At 29.6% G+C, this 14,190-nt stretch overlaps 1 protein-coding gene across 7 annotated transcripts in view; it reads left to right on the top strand.

The window, feature by feature from the left end:
* Positions 1-14,190, top strand: part of Ca-alpha1T (Ca[2+]-channel protein alpha[[1]] subunit T) — a 673,619-nt gene that overhangs the window by 644,696 nt on the left and 14,733 nt on the right. For all 7 annotated transcript variants that reach the window (XM_074140614.1, XM_074140612.1, XM_074140616.1 and 4 more), the window contains 12 exons: positions 772-908; positions 1,056-1,193; positions 1,267-1,411; positions 2,269-2,406; positions 2,493-2,776; positions 3,861-4,053; positions 7,106-7,255; positions 7,377-7,538; positions 8,524-8,742; positions 9,497-9,689; positions 13,204-13,465; positions 13,552-13,682. In XM_074140614.1, the coding sequence (XP_073996715.1) occupies positions 772-908; positions 1,056-1,193; positions 1,267-1,411; positions 2,269-2,406; positions 2,493-2,776; positions 3,861-4,053; positions 7,106-7,255; positions 7,377-7,538; positions 8,524-8,742; positions 9,497-9,689; positions 13,204-13,465; positions 13,552-13,682 (2,152 nt within the window). The remainder of the gene's footprint in view (positions 1-771; positions 909-1,055; positions 1,194-1,266; positions 1,412-2,268; positions 2,407-2,492; positions 2,777-3,860; positions 4,054-7,105; positions 7,256-7,376; positions 7,539-8,523; positions 8,743-9,496; positions 9,690-13,203; positions 13,466-13,551; positions 13,683-14,190) is intronic.

The raw sequence follows: 14,190 nt of genomic DNA on the forward strand, positions 1-14,190 counted from the left end.
ATTTTATTTTTTTCAATAAGGCCAGGTTCACAAATATAAGATGTAATCACGAGAGTGGTTTAATCAAAAACTATTACACACATCTATTTTATTTAAAATCTTAAATATTGGCCCATTTTCCTCGAGTTTTTTTTAAATGGTAAAACTTATATTCACACCCTTCAATTTATGGAGGTTATATGCCTTTTGACATACAGGTTATACCTTGACTTCGAGGAGCACTTGCAGAAGATTCAATGCTTTATTAGTAGCCAGTCATTCTAATTAAGGAATAAATTAAATTGTTGTAAATGTAATTGGGTTCTCTATTAATTGTTGATTAAATTAAACAACAAATCAAAAATTAGTAGTGAAATTAATTAAGTAAATTAATTTGATTTACTAAACAAAAAATATTGCCTTGAAGTAAATCAATTTCCTAATGAAATCTGTAATGTTGATATCTTCATTAGTAGATTAGTTCACCCTTAATATGTCCTTTATAGCATTCTGTTTTATCCATTGCGATCTAAGTAAAATTCAGGAGAATACGTGGCTACTAAAACATCCGCAATGACAATCTCATAAAACCTCTCTGTAAAATATCAGCAATTGCTTTTTCATTCTCTCTTAATTTTAATTTGACGATTGAATTTAATTAATACTAGACGAAACTACTCCGTAGGTCCAATAATTTTTGTATTCTTAAACAGTTTATTTAAAGTTATATTGCTTTTTCTTATCAAAATTTAAAGCAGTGTACATTAATTTTATGTACGATTCTATTTAAAGTCATCCCAAGGAAGTATACCTGGTATGTTAAAACCACCAACATTGACTGTGAACAATTTGAATCCAAACAACTCATCGTCTGGTAGACGACCAAGTATAGCAAATAATGGATCACTTCGCAAAGATTCAGCTCAGTCGTAAGTACTTGCACATGTTTTACTTAAGTCTAAATCGCATTCATTTCACAAAAACGTTTCTATAATGGATCATACACTAATCTTAAGGTATTTGAAGTTTGAAGTGATCGCAATTGATATTTATATATATTTGTTTTTAATTTTAAGCACATCCCTATTTCAAAGGAGATGCTCATGGAGGATGTCAAGGAATTCTTTGAGAAGAAAGTCAAGAGCAGGATTAGAACCAGAAGAAGAGCAAAATATTGTACTTAATAATAATAACCATCTTATTTCTAGTCCCATGTTAGTTGTAATTTGAAGAAAAATTATTTAGTTTATAAATATATAAAGATAATAATTTAAATTTTCTTTTTAGGCATGGTGGTGAACATTTGCATTGTAATGGTAATTTAATTGAGACCATCAGAAATGATACACAGAGCTCTAGAAGTGCATCAATTCATAAAAGTAGTTCTCAGAATTCTGCTAAAACTTATGCTGATCAACTATACTGTCCACAAGTAAATATACTCGTAAAATTCACTTAATTGATCATTTCGTACAGTGGAGCTGTTCTACGAGTATATGAAAGTGTAAAAATGATTCTTTAAGTGAAACCAATTTTTTGTTTAATCCATTTATTATGTTTTAACATCGTAATTTTTAATTGTAACATTAAAAATAATTACAATAACAATTTCTTTTTTTGTAAAATAGTTTTGATTTTAATGTCAGAAGATGAAAATTACTGCTATGACTGAGAAGGTGATTAACTTGTATTTCAGAAATATTGTCCTCCAATTCCGCACATCGTAGTCTTCTATTTGACGAGTTTTGTGTGTTCTAGAACTTATATACTCAGATATCTTTTTATAAGGTGCCGCTATAGCCTACTGCTTAGACGTGCAAGCCACAGAGCTAAGATGTATTGTGGTACTCGGTTCGATTCCCAGTATAGCTCTTGGATTTGAGTTTATTTAATGAGACTATCAAATAAATGACTTATAAATTGCACCATATATTCCACCTCTGCCCACTAGCCTGATCAAATTGCAAAGCCAATCTGAAAAAATTAGGCATTACTATTATAATTATTGTGTATATCCTAAGAATTTCTGAGGATTTCCTCAAAGTAATCGTTATGAATTGTCCGGTAAGGGCTAAGAATCTCAACACGAATTAGGCACATGAAATGCATCTGTTTAGTGGAAACGTCTAAACTTTTGGAAGGAATCTGGGAAATCATAAGTTCATTGAGGTTTGAACTAAAATCACGTTAATATTTTTTCTCGGCCCTCAAAAAACCTATTAATATATTTATTTAATTTTAATATTTATATATTCAAATTTAATATATTGTTTAAATCTACCTATATAGGTACCTTGGACAGAAAGTGGTAGCTTATCAAGACAAAATTCATTAGGAGCTGCAAGTATTTGTAGTGCACCAAATCCTCAACAGCTACTCTCTCCAACTTCTGCAATTTCACAACCGTCTAGCCAAACTGGATTAAAGGTGCTATATTACAACTGTAAAATTAGTTACATTCACTTAGGATTGGTTACATTGTGCAATAGTAATTATTAATTATTTTTTTACAGATTGTTCCCAGTAATAATTCAAATCTTAGTGTACCTTATAGAGGCGATGAACCAGTTAAATCTGTAAATATAGCCAGTGCCGGAGCTGTGGTGCTAATTGGTACCGGTACTGGCCAAGGTACGATATCACCTTTACCAAAAGTTAAAGAACCACCTCTCTTAGAGGAAACATCATCAGAACCTTCTGTGCCGCCAATTTCTATGGTGTTCTTCTTTATTGAGAAAAAGGGCTGCATTAAGGATAGAGAAGAGTTTTCTTTGTATATATTCCCTCCTGATAATAAGTGAGTACAATTTTCATTACTCATTCATATGATGATCTTTTATCGTAATACACCGATTCATATATCACATTTCAACACACTTAAAATTTTATATTTCGGCGTACTTTCAACAATCCCTAACTAAACAGTTATGCTAGATTACAATTTTAAAATTATGGCTCTTTTAAAAAAGTATGGTTCACCAAATGCACCTTTAAAAGGCCCAATGTGCTATCATTTGGCCGCAATGCCTAGGAAACAGGATCCACTATCTGATCTAATCTTGTACTACTGACATGTACTTTCATTTTTATGTTGAAAGAGACATTTAATCCAAGGAAAGACGGCCCATATTGCCTAGATTGAGAGTCGTGAATTACAGAATAGTTAATAGCTAACCTAATTTCATTACAACAAAAAAAAAAGTATTTAGCACTTCATAAATTTATGAGAAAACATTTAAAAAATAATAATTGAAATAAATAAAAATGTCACCAATTTTGATTGGTTCATTTTGAAAGGCGCGTCAAGATACCGCACTCAGAAGTCTGGTATCTTCTCAATGAAGACTATTCGACTTCGGTTAGTGTTCTTTTCGATATGAGCAACACTGTTCAGTAATGTATGTTTACTGTAATATAATCACAAGATTCTGCGCAAGTTTACATCTTCTGTATTTTCTGTTTTTAAAAAGTCGGATAGTCACTTTATTTTGCAATAAAAAAACTAAATTTAACTTTTCTCATAATTGTTATTTGGGCTGACTGTAACATAAGAATAATTTCTGTTGATGTTGAGTTAATTTACAAAAATCAAATAATTGGATCAACTCGTTGTGGCTTAATATTAGTGGTAATTAACATGTTTTAAAGCATCATAATAATAATGCATTTTTTGGCGATCAACCCAAGAATTGTACTAGTTCAACTGTTCTCCTACCAGTTTCTTAATTTAGTGGTGAATTGTGCGTATATGAAATAAATGCGATGAAAGATCAAATAGTTATTCAATAGTTATTAGTTCTGCTTTTGCGATGTTTAGAAACATCTAAATAAACTCTATAGTGAAATAAATGTTGTAACTGCCTTAATACTATATTTTACAGGTTCCGTCTGTTTTGCAAAAGAATTATTGAACAAAAATGGTTTGATAATGCAGTACTTTTTTTTATCGCTTTGAACTGTATTACACTAGCCATGGAACGTCCTAACATTCCTCCAACTAGTAAAGAACGTCTATTCCTATCAACAGCCAACTATGTTTTTACAGTTGTCTTCAGCATAGAGATGTTTGTAAAGGTAACGATTTAAAAATTTATGCCTTTAATAGTCCGGGGGTTGGGAGAATTCTGTTAACCCTTGTTACACTCCCTAAAACAAATATAAATAATGAAAACTACTGAAGAAAGAAGAATAAAACTGCATAATTGTGATATTTACATTAACTTTGTATATAAAGAACAAAAATTGATACTGTTGTAGGAATATTTTAATTCATTACTTTTTTGTAGTCAAAATTTACTTCCTTAAAAATATCGCTAGGTGGTGTACCACAGGTTTTTTAAGGTATTGTTAGGAATTTACTGTACGAATAAATGCATGGTTGCATGCAATGTTGTATTAGAAAAAAATTGTTCATTGTAATAGCTATGGGCATATTTTATTTTTTTTATTTTGCATCCAAATTTCAGCAAGTGGAATCTAAAGTTCAAAAAAATATATATATATTAATGAAAACGTAAAGATGAAGTAAAATTGATCAATGAAAATGACATCTTTTTATTTGTAATTATATCTTTTAATGGTGGTGATGTTAATATTTTTATTGACACCAAAGAAATCAAAATGTTGCTTATTATTATGTTAATTCATCGGAAATGATTTCTTTAAGTATTCCGTGATAGAATCTCCTCAGAAATTATGTAAATTGATTGATGTTTCCCATTTAATATTGTACTCCTTCTACCATTTAATGCATCTATAACGTTAAAGTTCAATTCCCAATGCAACTTGGTTAGTGACGGTTTGGTAATGATTATGAGTGGGGACAAGTAAGTGAGAGATTCCTAGTTCGAATCCCGGACGTAGCTACTTTTTATTTGTTCGGAAAATGCTAATAGCAAATACGGGCTTCTGCCACCTTTACAACTTAATTTAGTACTAAAACGTTAAGCCTCGCCTGAAAAAATTGGCAATTACTTTAAATGAATTTGAATCATAATATCAAGTATCATACAGTCGAATGAAAATTAGGTTGTAGGTACGATGTTGCTTCAACTCCTTCAGAATAAAATAATAATTATAATAAATTTATTTCCGCCGACTATTACCTTCAAGCATACATCACGCTTGGTTCAACCAGCTTGTTTCGAGAAAAATTGTTACTGATTTCTTTTAGATTGTTGCCATTTTCCCAAAGCGCTCTCTTGAGTTTCTCTTCCAATTGCCCAAAACTTCAAAACCATTCCTTACAAAACAATGAAAGCTTGGACTACTTCTCGAAAGTATTTAGAAGACCTCATCTCTTTTTGAGAGGTACGTTGAAACATAACTGCGAAAAAACTTCATGATAAAGCATGGAAAATAGAGATGGCAGAATCAAAGTAAGCCTCCACTTACTTTTATTCATTTATTGGTGTAGACCTTATTTATTCTACAAGATTTTGGGTGTCACCAAAATAACTTCACAGGCTAGAAATCTTCATTTGAAATTAAATTATCGTTAGTTAAATTAGTGTTTTGATTACATAATTAGTCCATATAATTTTATTAAAGAGTTCAAACGGGAAATCCATTTGTATAATTCATGTCATTTTCTAGCATTGTAAAAGATAGGCTGAATACTATTTAGCTAAATGTATTAACTGTTATAAATTATGACGTCAAATTCCACCTTCAAACAAGGTAAGTCACTGGAATACTTGATCTACAGTTAAAAACATTGCAGCGCTTCTCTCGTCCATACCATTTTTGTGATAAACACAGAGGACTGGATCTCTTACAATACATTCTCAGTTTCACATTACTTTCTATTATTGAAAACGGCGACTATTTTTTTTAATCCTTCGAGTGTATTACACTTTGAGTTGCTTTCAATATTTTATCGAAAGTGTAGGATAATAAACACCAGGTGTACATATTTAAAGTCTTTTCGTGAGCGACTTCTTCATTTTGTATTCTGTGATTAGACGTTCTCCAGTCTGGATGATAAACACAGAAATCAGAACATTACGCATTCTGGATTTCGATATTTTTTTTTTTTTTTTTTTTAAATTGGACACTTGTCATGGTTGCCAGGATTTGTGACTAAATTCTTTTTCTCAGTAAGGACTGTAAAACTACCTTTCCTTCATATTCTGAAAATGCAAATTTTAGCCAATTTACAACATAGTCGTAAACTATTATTGTAACTACTGTCTTTCATTTTTTTGGCAAATAATGTTCCTTGAAAAAATACTGTAGCTTTATAGTTACAATGTTCGAAATTATACTGGTGAAAAATGCTGTATTTGTTAAATCTTGATTAGTTTTTCATACTAATAGCGCATTACGTTGATTGCGATAACCTTTAGAGGAAATTCAAAACTATAAAAAAATAATGCCTTTTCCAAATTTTCATTTTTCGAAAGGTTATGTTTTTCTAAAATTGTTTTAAGACACATCTATTAGCCTCGTGAGAAGCATATTTTTTATTCTCGTGTCCTGTAATGAAAATAAATGAATTTATTATAGTCATCCCAAATAATCTCACAACTCTCTCTTTAATGTTAGGTACAACATTCTCCAAACCAAACATCAAACTCAGGACCAACATGACTCAATATAAAACTAAATGTGTACCTTCTTGGCGAATAAAAAGTTGTTTTATGCCAGAAAATTTGTAGCAGATTATATTTTTATGACGAAAGAAAAAGAAGATTAGACTTCAATTCGAACTAGTAAAAAGAAAATTCTAACAATGCTGAATTCATTGGATTGCTGAGTTAATAACAAAGTGTATTTGAATAATTGAAATTCTATTTGTGTAAACTTGGAATTAAGTTTTGTATTTAATATTTATTTCAAACACAGAATAAACTTCATATAAAGTTTTTAAGAAGCACAACTTAGTATGAGTAAAGATTATAAATTCCATTTTCTGTTTAATCTACAGTTAAATGTAAGTTTAATAAAGCAAGTGCATATTGTAGAAATTGGGCTATAGAAGTAGCTGCTAATTGGACTTAGCTGTTATGGTAGCTATTTTGCATTTTGAAGCTTGCGCTCACAAAAAATCCCAGAAGTCCCAAATAAAAATTATATGGATTTAGACTAAAGGTAATTTTGTTCTCAATAAAAGATTTTATTTTAGGTAGTCGCAGCTGGCATGTTCTATGGAACAGAAGCTTACTTCACTTCTGGTTGGAATGTGATGGATGGATCGTTAGTCATCATATCAATCATAGATCTTCTAATGTCCCTTATATCATCTAGTAGTCCCAGAATATTTAATATACTTAGGGTAAGTTTTAAAAATAGAGATAAATTAATTATTAAAACAAAACTAATGAACCTTGATTTTGTCCAGCATTGAGAGTCCAACAATATTTTCTCAGGACTAACAACATTTAAACTTTTTTCAGGTATTTAGATTGTTAAGATCGTTGCGTCCATTACGTGTAATTAACAGAGCTCCAGGACTTAAACTTGTTGTCCAGACTCTTCTATCTTCGTTAAAGCCAATTGGCAATATTGTGCTCATTTGTTGTACATTTTTTATAATATTTGGAATCCTTGGTGTTCAGGTAAGTTACCAATTTTTTATGGTACAGTTTTTTCTTCCTTTATTTTTTAACAGTCTGACACTTTGATACGGATTTCAGTTCTTTTGATTTTCACTAGTTTCCAAATGTCGGTGAAAAATGTTTAATATTCTATTTGCTCGTGTAGGAAAAAAACAAAAATCATAATGACTGAATAAACTCTACCACTAAAGCAGATCAAGAAATACTCGTACGATGTAACTTTTTTAATTGTTTCATAAGAAATAACTCATTTCAGTTCACAGTACTTTTAAATATTAAGGCGGAAAATGAAAATTATATCTAACGAACATTTTCAATGTTATTTGAGTTTAAACTCAAATAAAAAAATGCTTTAACATGAAAGTAAAGCGCACTATAGAGAGTAATAAATACCTAACAAATTCGAATGTATATAAATCTCCAACACATATATCGAATAAATTTAATATTGTATTTTCTTATTTCTACAATAAATATCTGCATTTGTGCTGAGACCAGCTACTTGCTATTTTATAAGCAATCATTCGCTCAGGAACATTAAGGAAAATCGATTGATTGCAAATATCACAACTTATTTATTTCCTAATCAACACAATCCTGAATCTATTTTGTTGGTTTATTTATGTTATTCTGTAAATAATGTAAATTCAAAATATTTGGAACTTTTCAAAATTAATGCAGCATGTTTTTGGAACATTTTTTTTTCACTTTTTAAGAAAGCATGTTATTACTTTTTATAAATCCGTTATATCGTAGTATTAATTACATTTTGGGTATGCACTTATATTTATTTTATAACAAAGCACATCATGTTTGGTTGTATAATTTTGATATACATAAAAAGTGCAACTCTTTTGTGAACAACTTATTTCAAATCAAAGTGTTGAATTCTGGCGAAAATAATGTTCATTTCTAATATTTTTTTAATAATTATTTTTATTAGGTTTTCCACAGTGAAATAATATATATATTTTTTTTTAAATAGATGTTTAAAGGATCATTTTATTATTGTGAAGGCCCAAATATAAAACATGTTAAAAATAAAACGGATTGTTTGGCTGATGAGAAAAACGTTTGGTTAAATAGAAAATATAATTTTGATGACCTATTTAAAGCATTAATGTCATTATTTGTATTGTCGTCAAGAGATGGCTGGGTCAATATTATGTATACAGGTTTAGATGCAGTTGGCGTGGATCAACAGGTAATTAAGAAGGATGTCTATCTAAATATAAGCAAATGTCTATACATTTATTTCAGTTGTCTGAAATAAAGACTACTAGAAGAATGAGATGTCTTTATCCAAATTTTAGATTTTTACAAAAGTGGTACACATTTATATAAATCGTCCGTTGAAGGCCAGTTGCCGGACACGTCTAAGAAAAGGTCGTCCCATCTCTTCCACCAAAAATATACTTAAATTAATTTTCATAAAAATAAAGTTTTGAACAAAATTTAGTCTAGGTTAGGTTTAGTAAACGATGTTTAAAGAAAATAGTTGGAATTATTTTCAATAATAAAAAAAAAACACTGGAAAATGAATTAATTTAAGTGACTTCCATTTGCCTGATGTTGTGATCCAAATAACCTAATCCAAATATAAATTTTGAACCTTCTGCTATTTTTCGCTCAAAAACACTGTGTAAAAACAGACATGTTCTTTCTTTTCCCTTCACCTCAAGATATACAGCTAATTCGTAAAAACAATTTGTTCTAGAAGTCTTATCCTTCTCAAAATGGATATTTCTTGTGAAAAATCGAAATCTAAAACCAGCTAAAATGGAATGTTTCTTTTTAAGACTGGTAAGAGAAAGAAGAAAAATAGGATACGTTTTTATTATGAAAAAAGCCTTTTAAAATATGTAACATGTACAGACATTTGTTAAAATCTGGTAATTATTTTATAAATCTTATTTAACTGCATAATTATCCTCCAATTTCCTATCTGTATTTTTTAGCCAATAGAAAACTATTCTGAATGGAGATTACTCTACTTTATCGCCTTCATACTCCTTGTCGGTTTCTTCGTTCTCAACATGTTTGTGGGGGTTGTCGTGGAAAACTTCCACAGGTGTCGAGAGGAACAGGAGAAGGAGGAGAGGGTGAGACGCATGGCAAAGAGAGCCAAACAAATGGAAAAGAAAAGAAGAAGTAAGTGCTTTGTTTATTTATTAATTCACAAAATGATCAGAATTGCATTAATAATACACAAGATTAGTATGTAAATTATCAAAAATAATATCTATTAGTAATTTTGTTTACATCAATTGTATAATCACAGATATTTCATTTATCTTTAGCAGCTTTAGTATTCAAAAGTACTGAAAATAAATAGCAGCTGTTTGCATATTTACAAATTTATGTCTGCGACTTAATTTTGGTATAAATAGCAAATTTGTTACAGTACTATAGTCTCATTAATTGAATCGTCCCTTATTTTTAATTAAAGATTGGTAAAAAAAAAGCACAAAAATCTCTTTCATCAAAAATGTTCTCTATCTTTTTTATTTGAATTTGTTTTAATTTTATTTCCCGATTTTCTAATATCTCTCGCTACACCGGGGCTGTCTTAGTACTTCAACATTCACTTTAAAGCCCTGTATTCATCAATTCTTCAAGAAGATTTTAAAAACATTGAAAAGATATAATTAAAAATGTAATGTAATTTTGGAAATTTATCAACAGATATCTTTTAAATTATTTTTACTGCAATACAATTTTATTAATTTTTTGAACTTACCCTCATCCCCGGACTAGGAAGAATTTTTTTTTTTTAATCTCCTTTTCCGATTCTAAATAGACCAAAAAAAAGTCTGGTTAGGCGCTTCAAAAGATGGGCTAAATCTTTTATGTTTGTATGCAAAACAAAAACAAACTAAAACGAAACGTAACTTACACAGTAATAAAACCTATTTACTATCTGAACAATTATCCTATTATTTTGCACAATCTTGTAGGTTATTCATTTCCATTATTTCTAAGTTTTCTAAATTGCTAGCTTTTAAATTATTTTGAATTTTAAGACACTGTTAAATACACTTTAAATAAGAATATACATTTTTTTTTAAACTAAATAGAGTTGTTTGAATTTTTTTAGAAGTAATAAGAAATGATTTGTTTAATTTTTTGCCTGTTTTATGACTTACAAATTTCTAGTTTTATAACAGATAATTTGATCATTTTCAAGTACTTCCAAGAAGAATATAGTGGCATTGATTGGAATTATCTAAGTCAACAGTTGCTTTCAGTATTCACAACTCTTTTAATAGTTTTCTTTCTTTTTAATATTGAATATAAGAATAAGATTTGTGTTGATAAAGGTGTAAGAAAGATGTTGCAATAAACCGAAATATGTATTTCTTTATCCCTTAAAAACCAGTGTAAGAAGAGTACAAAATTTCAGCAGTCACTCCAAATGTATGTACTCAAAATGTAGCACATTCACAATAAACAGAAATAATGTTAATTACTAATAAAAATCAGCTAGCTGTTAAAAATTCTTTCATTACATTTATAATTCGTTAAATAAAAGTAGCCGAATGTATAGAAGAAACAAACTATGTACACTAAACAAAGTCAAACATATCTTAGCATTTCATTGGTCCATTCACATTAATGGTCATGTAGAAATTTTGCATGCTTGGAAATAGGATCAAATTTCAATGGTAAGTATTAAGTTTTATTTTTAAAAATCCAAAATAAAATTTGCGTGTAAAGCTACTTATCTGTGTGTACTGTTCTATTTTTTTCCTTTTAACTGATAATTTTTCTATAGAATTTAAATTTCAAACTCAATCTTACTGATTCTTCCATTGACCTTTCATCCTTTTTTATAATTTACTATTTCATTAATTTTTTGTTTTTTCTTCTGTTTTTTTTTACAAAACCATATTTGTTTTAATTAATTCAATCATCTTTAATGAAAGCTTTGATTTACCTAAACGCAGATTAATAGTTTTAAAACCATCAATCTAAAAATAATAATAATAAAATAAATCAATGAATCAATTTCACCCATTAAATTAAAATCAGTAATGATTACACAGGTATGCAACTAAAAAGCTGTATAATTATTTTCATGTATTTTGGTGTGCTGAAAATGAAAAAACAATATTGAAAGTAATACTAGACGTCAGGATTTGCTACAAATTGCCAACTCCTCTTTAAATTTTGATCTTAGGATTTTTAACCAGATTTAAAGTAAAAATTACTATTAATTTATTCACATAAGTGCATATATGGTATATAATGCCAAAAAATATAACTTTCAGCGTGAGCAAATGAAACCAGCATCAACAAGTTGCAAGCAAAACGCGCAAGCTCTGTCATGCCGGGGTTTGATTCAATTGTTTTTTCTTGGTTCTCGCCTGTTCTCCACTTTCATCTCTACTCGTGGTAGCTCAACATTATTCAACCGTGTTCCCCGAAATTGGAAGTAAATTGCCATTATGGCTAAGTGAAAATGTACTAATTCGCCTGACAGTTTCTGCTACATTTGTGGTGAATGTACAATGTTGAAACAACAGCTGCCTATTAAAGGCTATTAAAAAGGTCATAGAGAAATTTCTAGGCAATAACAAAGATCCTGATTACAAAAAGATCGTCGGGCGTATGCAGAAAAGCATTTCAAGCTTGCCTGATGAGTTTGAAAGTGCATTACCTCCCCACCTTGACAACTTGCCTGAAAAATTTTAGGTGAAGAGCAAGGTGAACAATTCTGTCAGTACATTAAAGAGATGGAAAGAAGATATCAGGGAAGATGCAGCATTACAATGATGGCAGACTACGTTGGGCACTTCGGAGAGACATTCCAGGTGCTACTCACAATTGTAAATGTACTAAGAGGAGCCTCATAGGGAATAATAATCTATTTTAGTATGTTAGTGAGCGCGTACCAGTTAAAAAAATTATTTTCATTGAAAATTTGTCATAAAAAATTAATTTTATAAGTCTTATTTTTCATTTATTTTGAGGTATTGCCTTTTCTAACGTAGTTAACTAAATTGTCAGAAAACTTGATGTCCTATGACAAAACAGAGGTCATTTTTAGATTCAGCGCAACCAAAAACATGAAAATTAAGTGGATTAACCAAAACAGCTTTTAGATTTTTTTTTGTTTCTGAGCCCTGAGTTATCGCTTTAAACTATTAAAATACAAAAACGAATAATTATTTTGTTTCTTTTTATAATTTTCGATACTTCATTTTTCTAATTCATTCCACATTTTCTATTAATGTTTTTATATTTTCTGTCTTCATTCTTCATAACTGTCCAATTATATTTTGAATGAATAGTATAGATAATGGAAGAAGTACTCCGCAATTATGAGCAGCTCTTGTTTGATCTGCTTGCTATTTTGTTGATATTAGTACTATTACTCATTTGTTGAGTTTTTATCTTTTGTGAAAACAAAAAAAAAATATCATTGTCAAACCCTTAATGTATTTGTTTTCTGAAATCAAAGGTTTATTGACTTAAAAGCACATTCTTGAGTTCAAAATTCTAATCTGGTTAAGAGCAGCCCCTGCCAATCAAGATGGTTGCTCATGGGAGCAAAAAACATATTGAAATGTTATTCCCTGATTTTACTTACGCCAAAATAATAAAAGATTCAGAATATCGAAGTTCTTAATTAATTTATTGTTTCTTTCCAATTTGTTATTAGGAATGCATCAGCCTCCGTACTATACTAACTATTCAAAATCAAGACTTTTCGTCCATAATGTGGTTACATCTAAGTATTTTGACCTGGCTATAGCTGCTGTAATTGGTCTAAACGTAATAACAATGGCAATGGAATTCTATATGATGCCCAAAGAATTAACTTACGCTTTGAAAATATTTAACTATTTCTTTACTGCTGTATTTATCCTGGAGTCAATTATGAAACTGGTTGCTTTAGGAATTAGGCTTCATGTTAAAGACAAGTATGTATTGATTTAATTAAAATTAGAATTTATAAACTAAAAAATACCAGTAATCTATGCTCATTTTTTTTTTTTTGTTGTTTTAGATGGAATCAATTGGATGTTTTGATAGTTATACTCTCAATAGTGGGCATCATTTTGGAAGAAATGGAATCCAATATAATTCCTATTAACCCTACAATCATCAGGGTTATGAGGGTGATGAGAATTGCCAGAGGTGGGACTATATATCTTAATAAATATAGAATTTAGTAGTAGATCAGTACGTGCCTATTAGAAAATTTGCAATGTTATACGGAAGAAAAGTATTCCATTAATCCCCGAGTTATTATACTGACAAAATTTTATTAAGCTATTTTAAGTTTTATTCATTTCAAAGACAATAAATATTTGATCCTGGATACTTCATCATAATTTATTATGTTATTGTATATCAATGACCCGCTAATCAACATCGCACGCTTAGTATGAAACGTATTTTAAAGCATAAAAATTAATAATTATTTATAGTTTGAATGATGAAATATTGTGGAATTGAAACATTCTGAAATTGTAAACAAATTATGCCGTTTGATACCTCCATAAAAAAAAATAAAAATTAAAACCAAACACAGATTAGACACATCCATTTGGTACAATAATGCTGTAAAACCAACGACGAAATGACGTAGCCTTCATCAAGATGTTGGTCTACGAGGGTTCACTCATTATTACAACCAAAGGTT

Source organism: Rhodnius prolixus, unplaced genomic scaffold (assembly GCF_049639745.1).
Source record: "Rhodnius prolixus isolate KJV_2025 unplaced genomic scaffold, Rpr scaffold_6, whole genome shotgun sequence".
Taxonomy (NCBI): Eukaryota; Metazoa; Arthropoda; class Insecta; order Hemiptera; family Reduviidae; genus Rhodnius; species Rhodnius prolixus.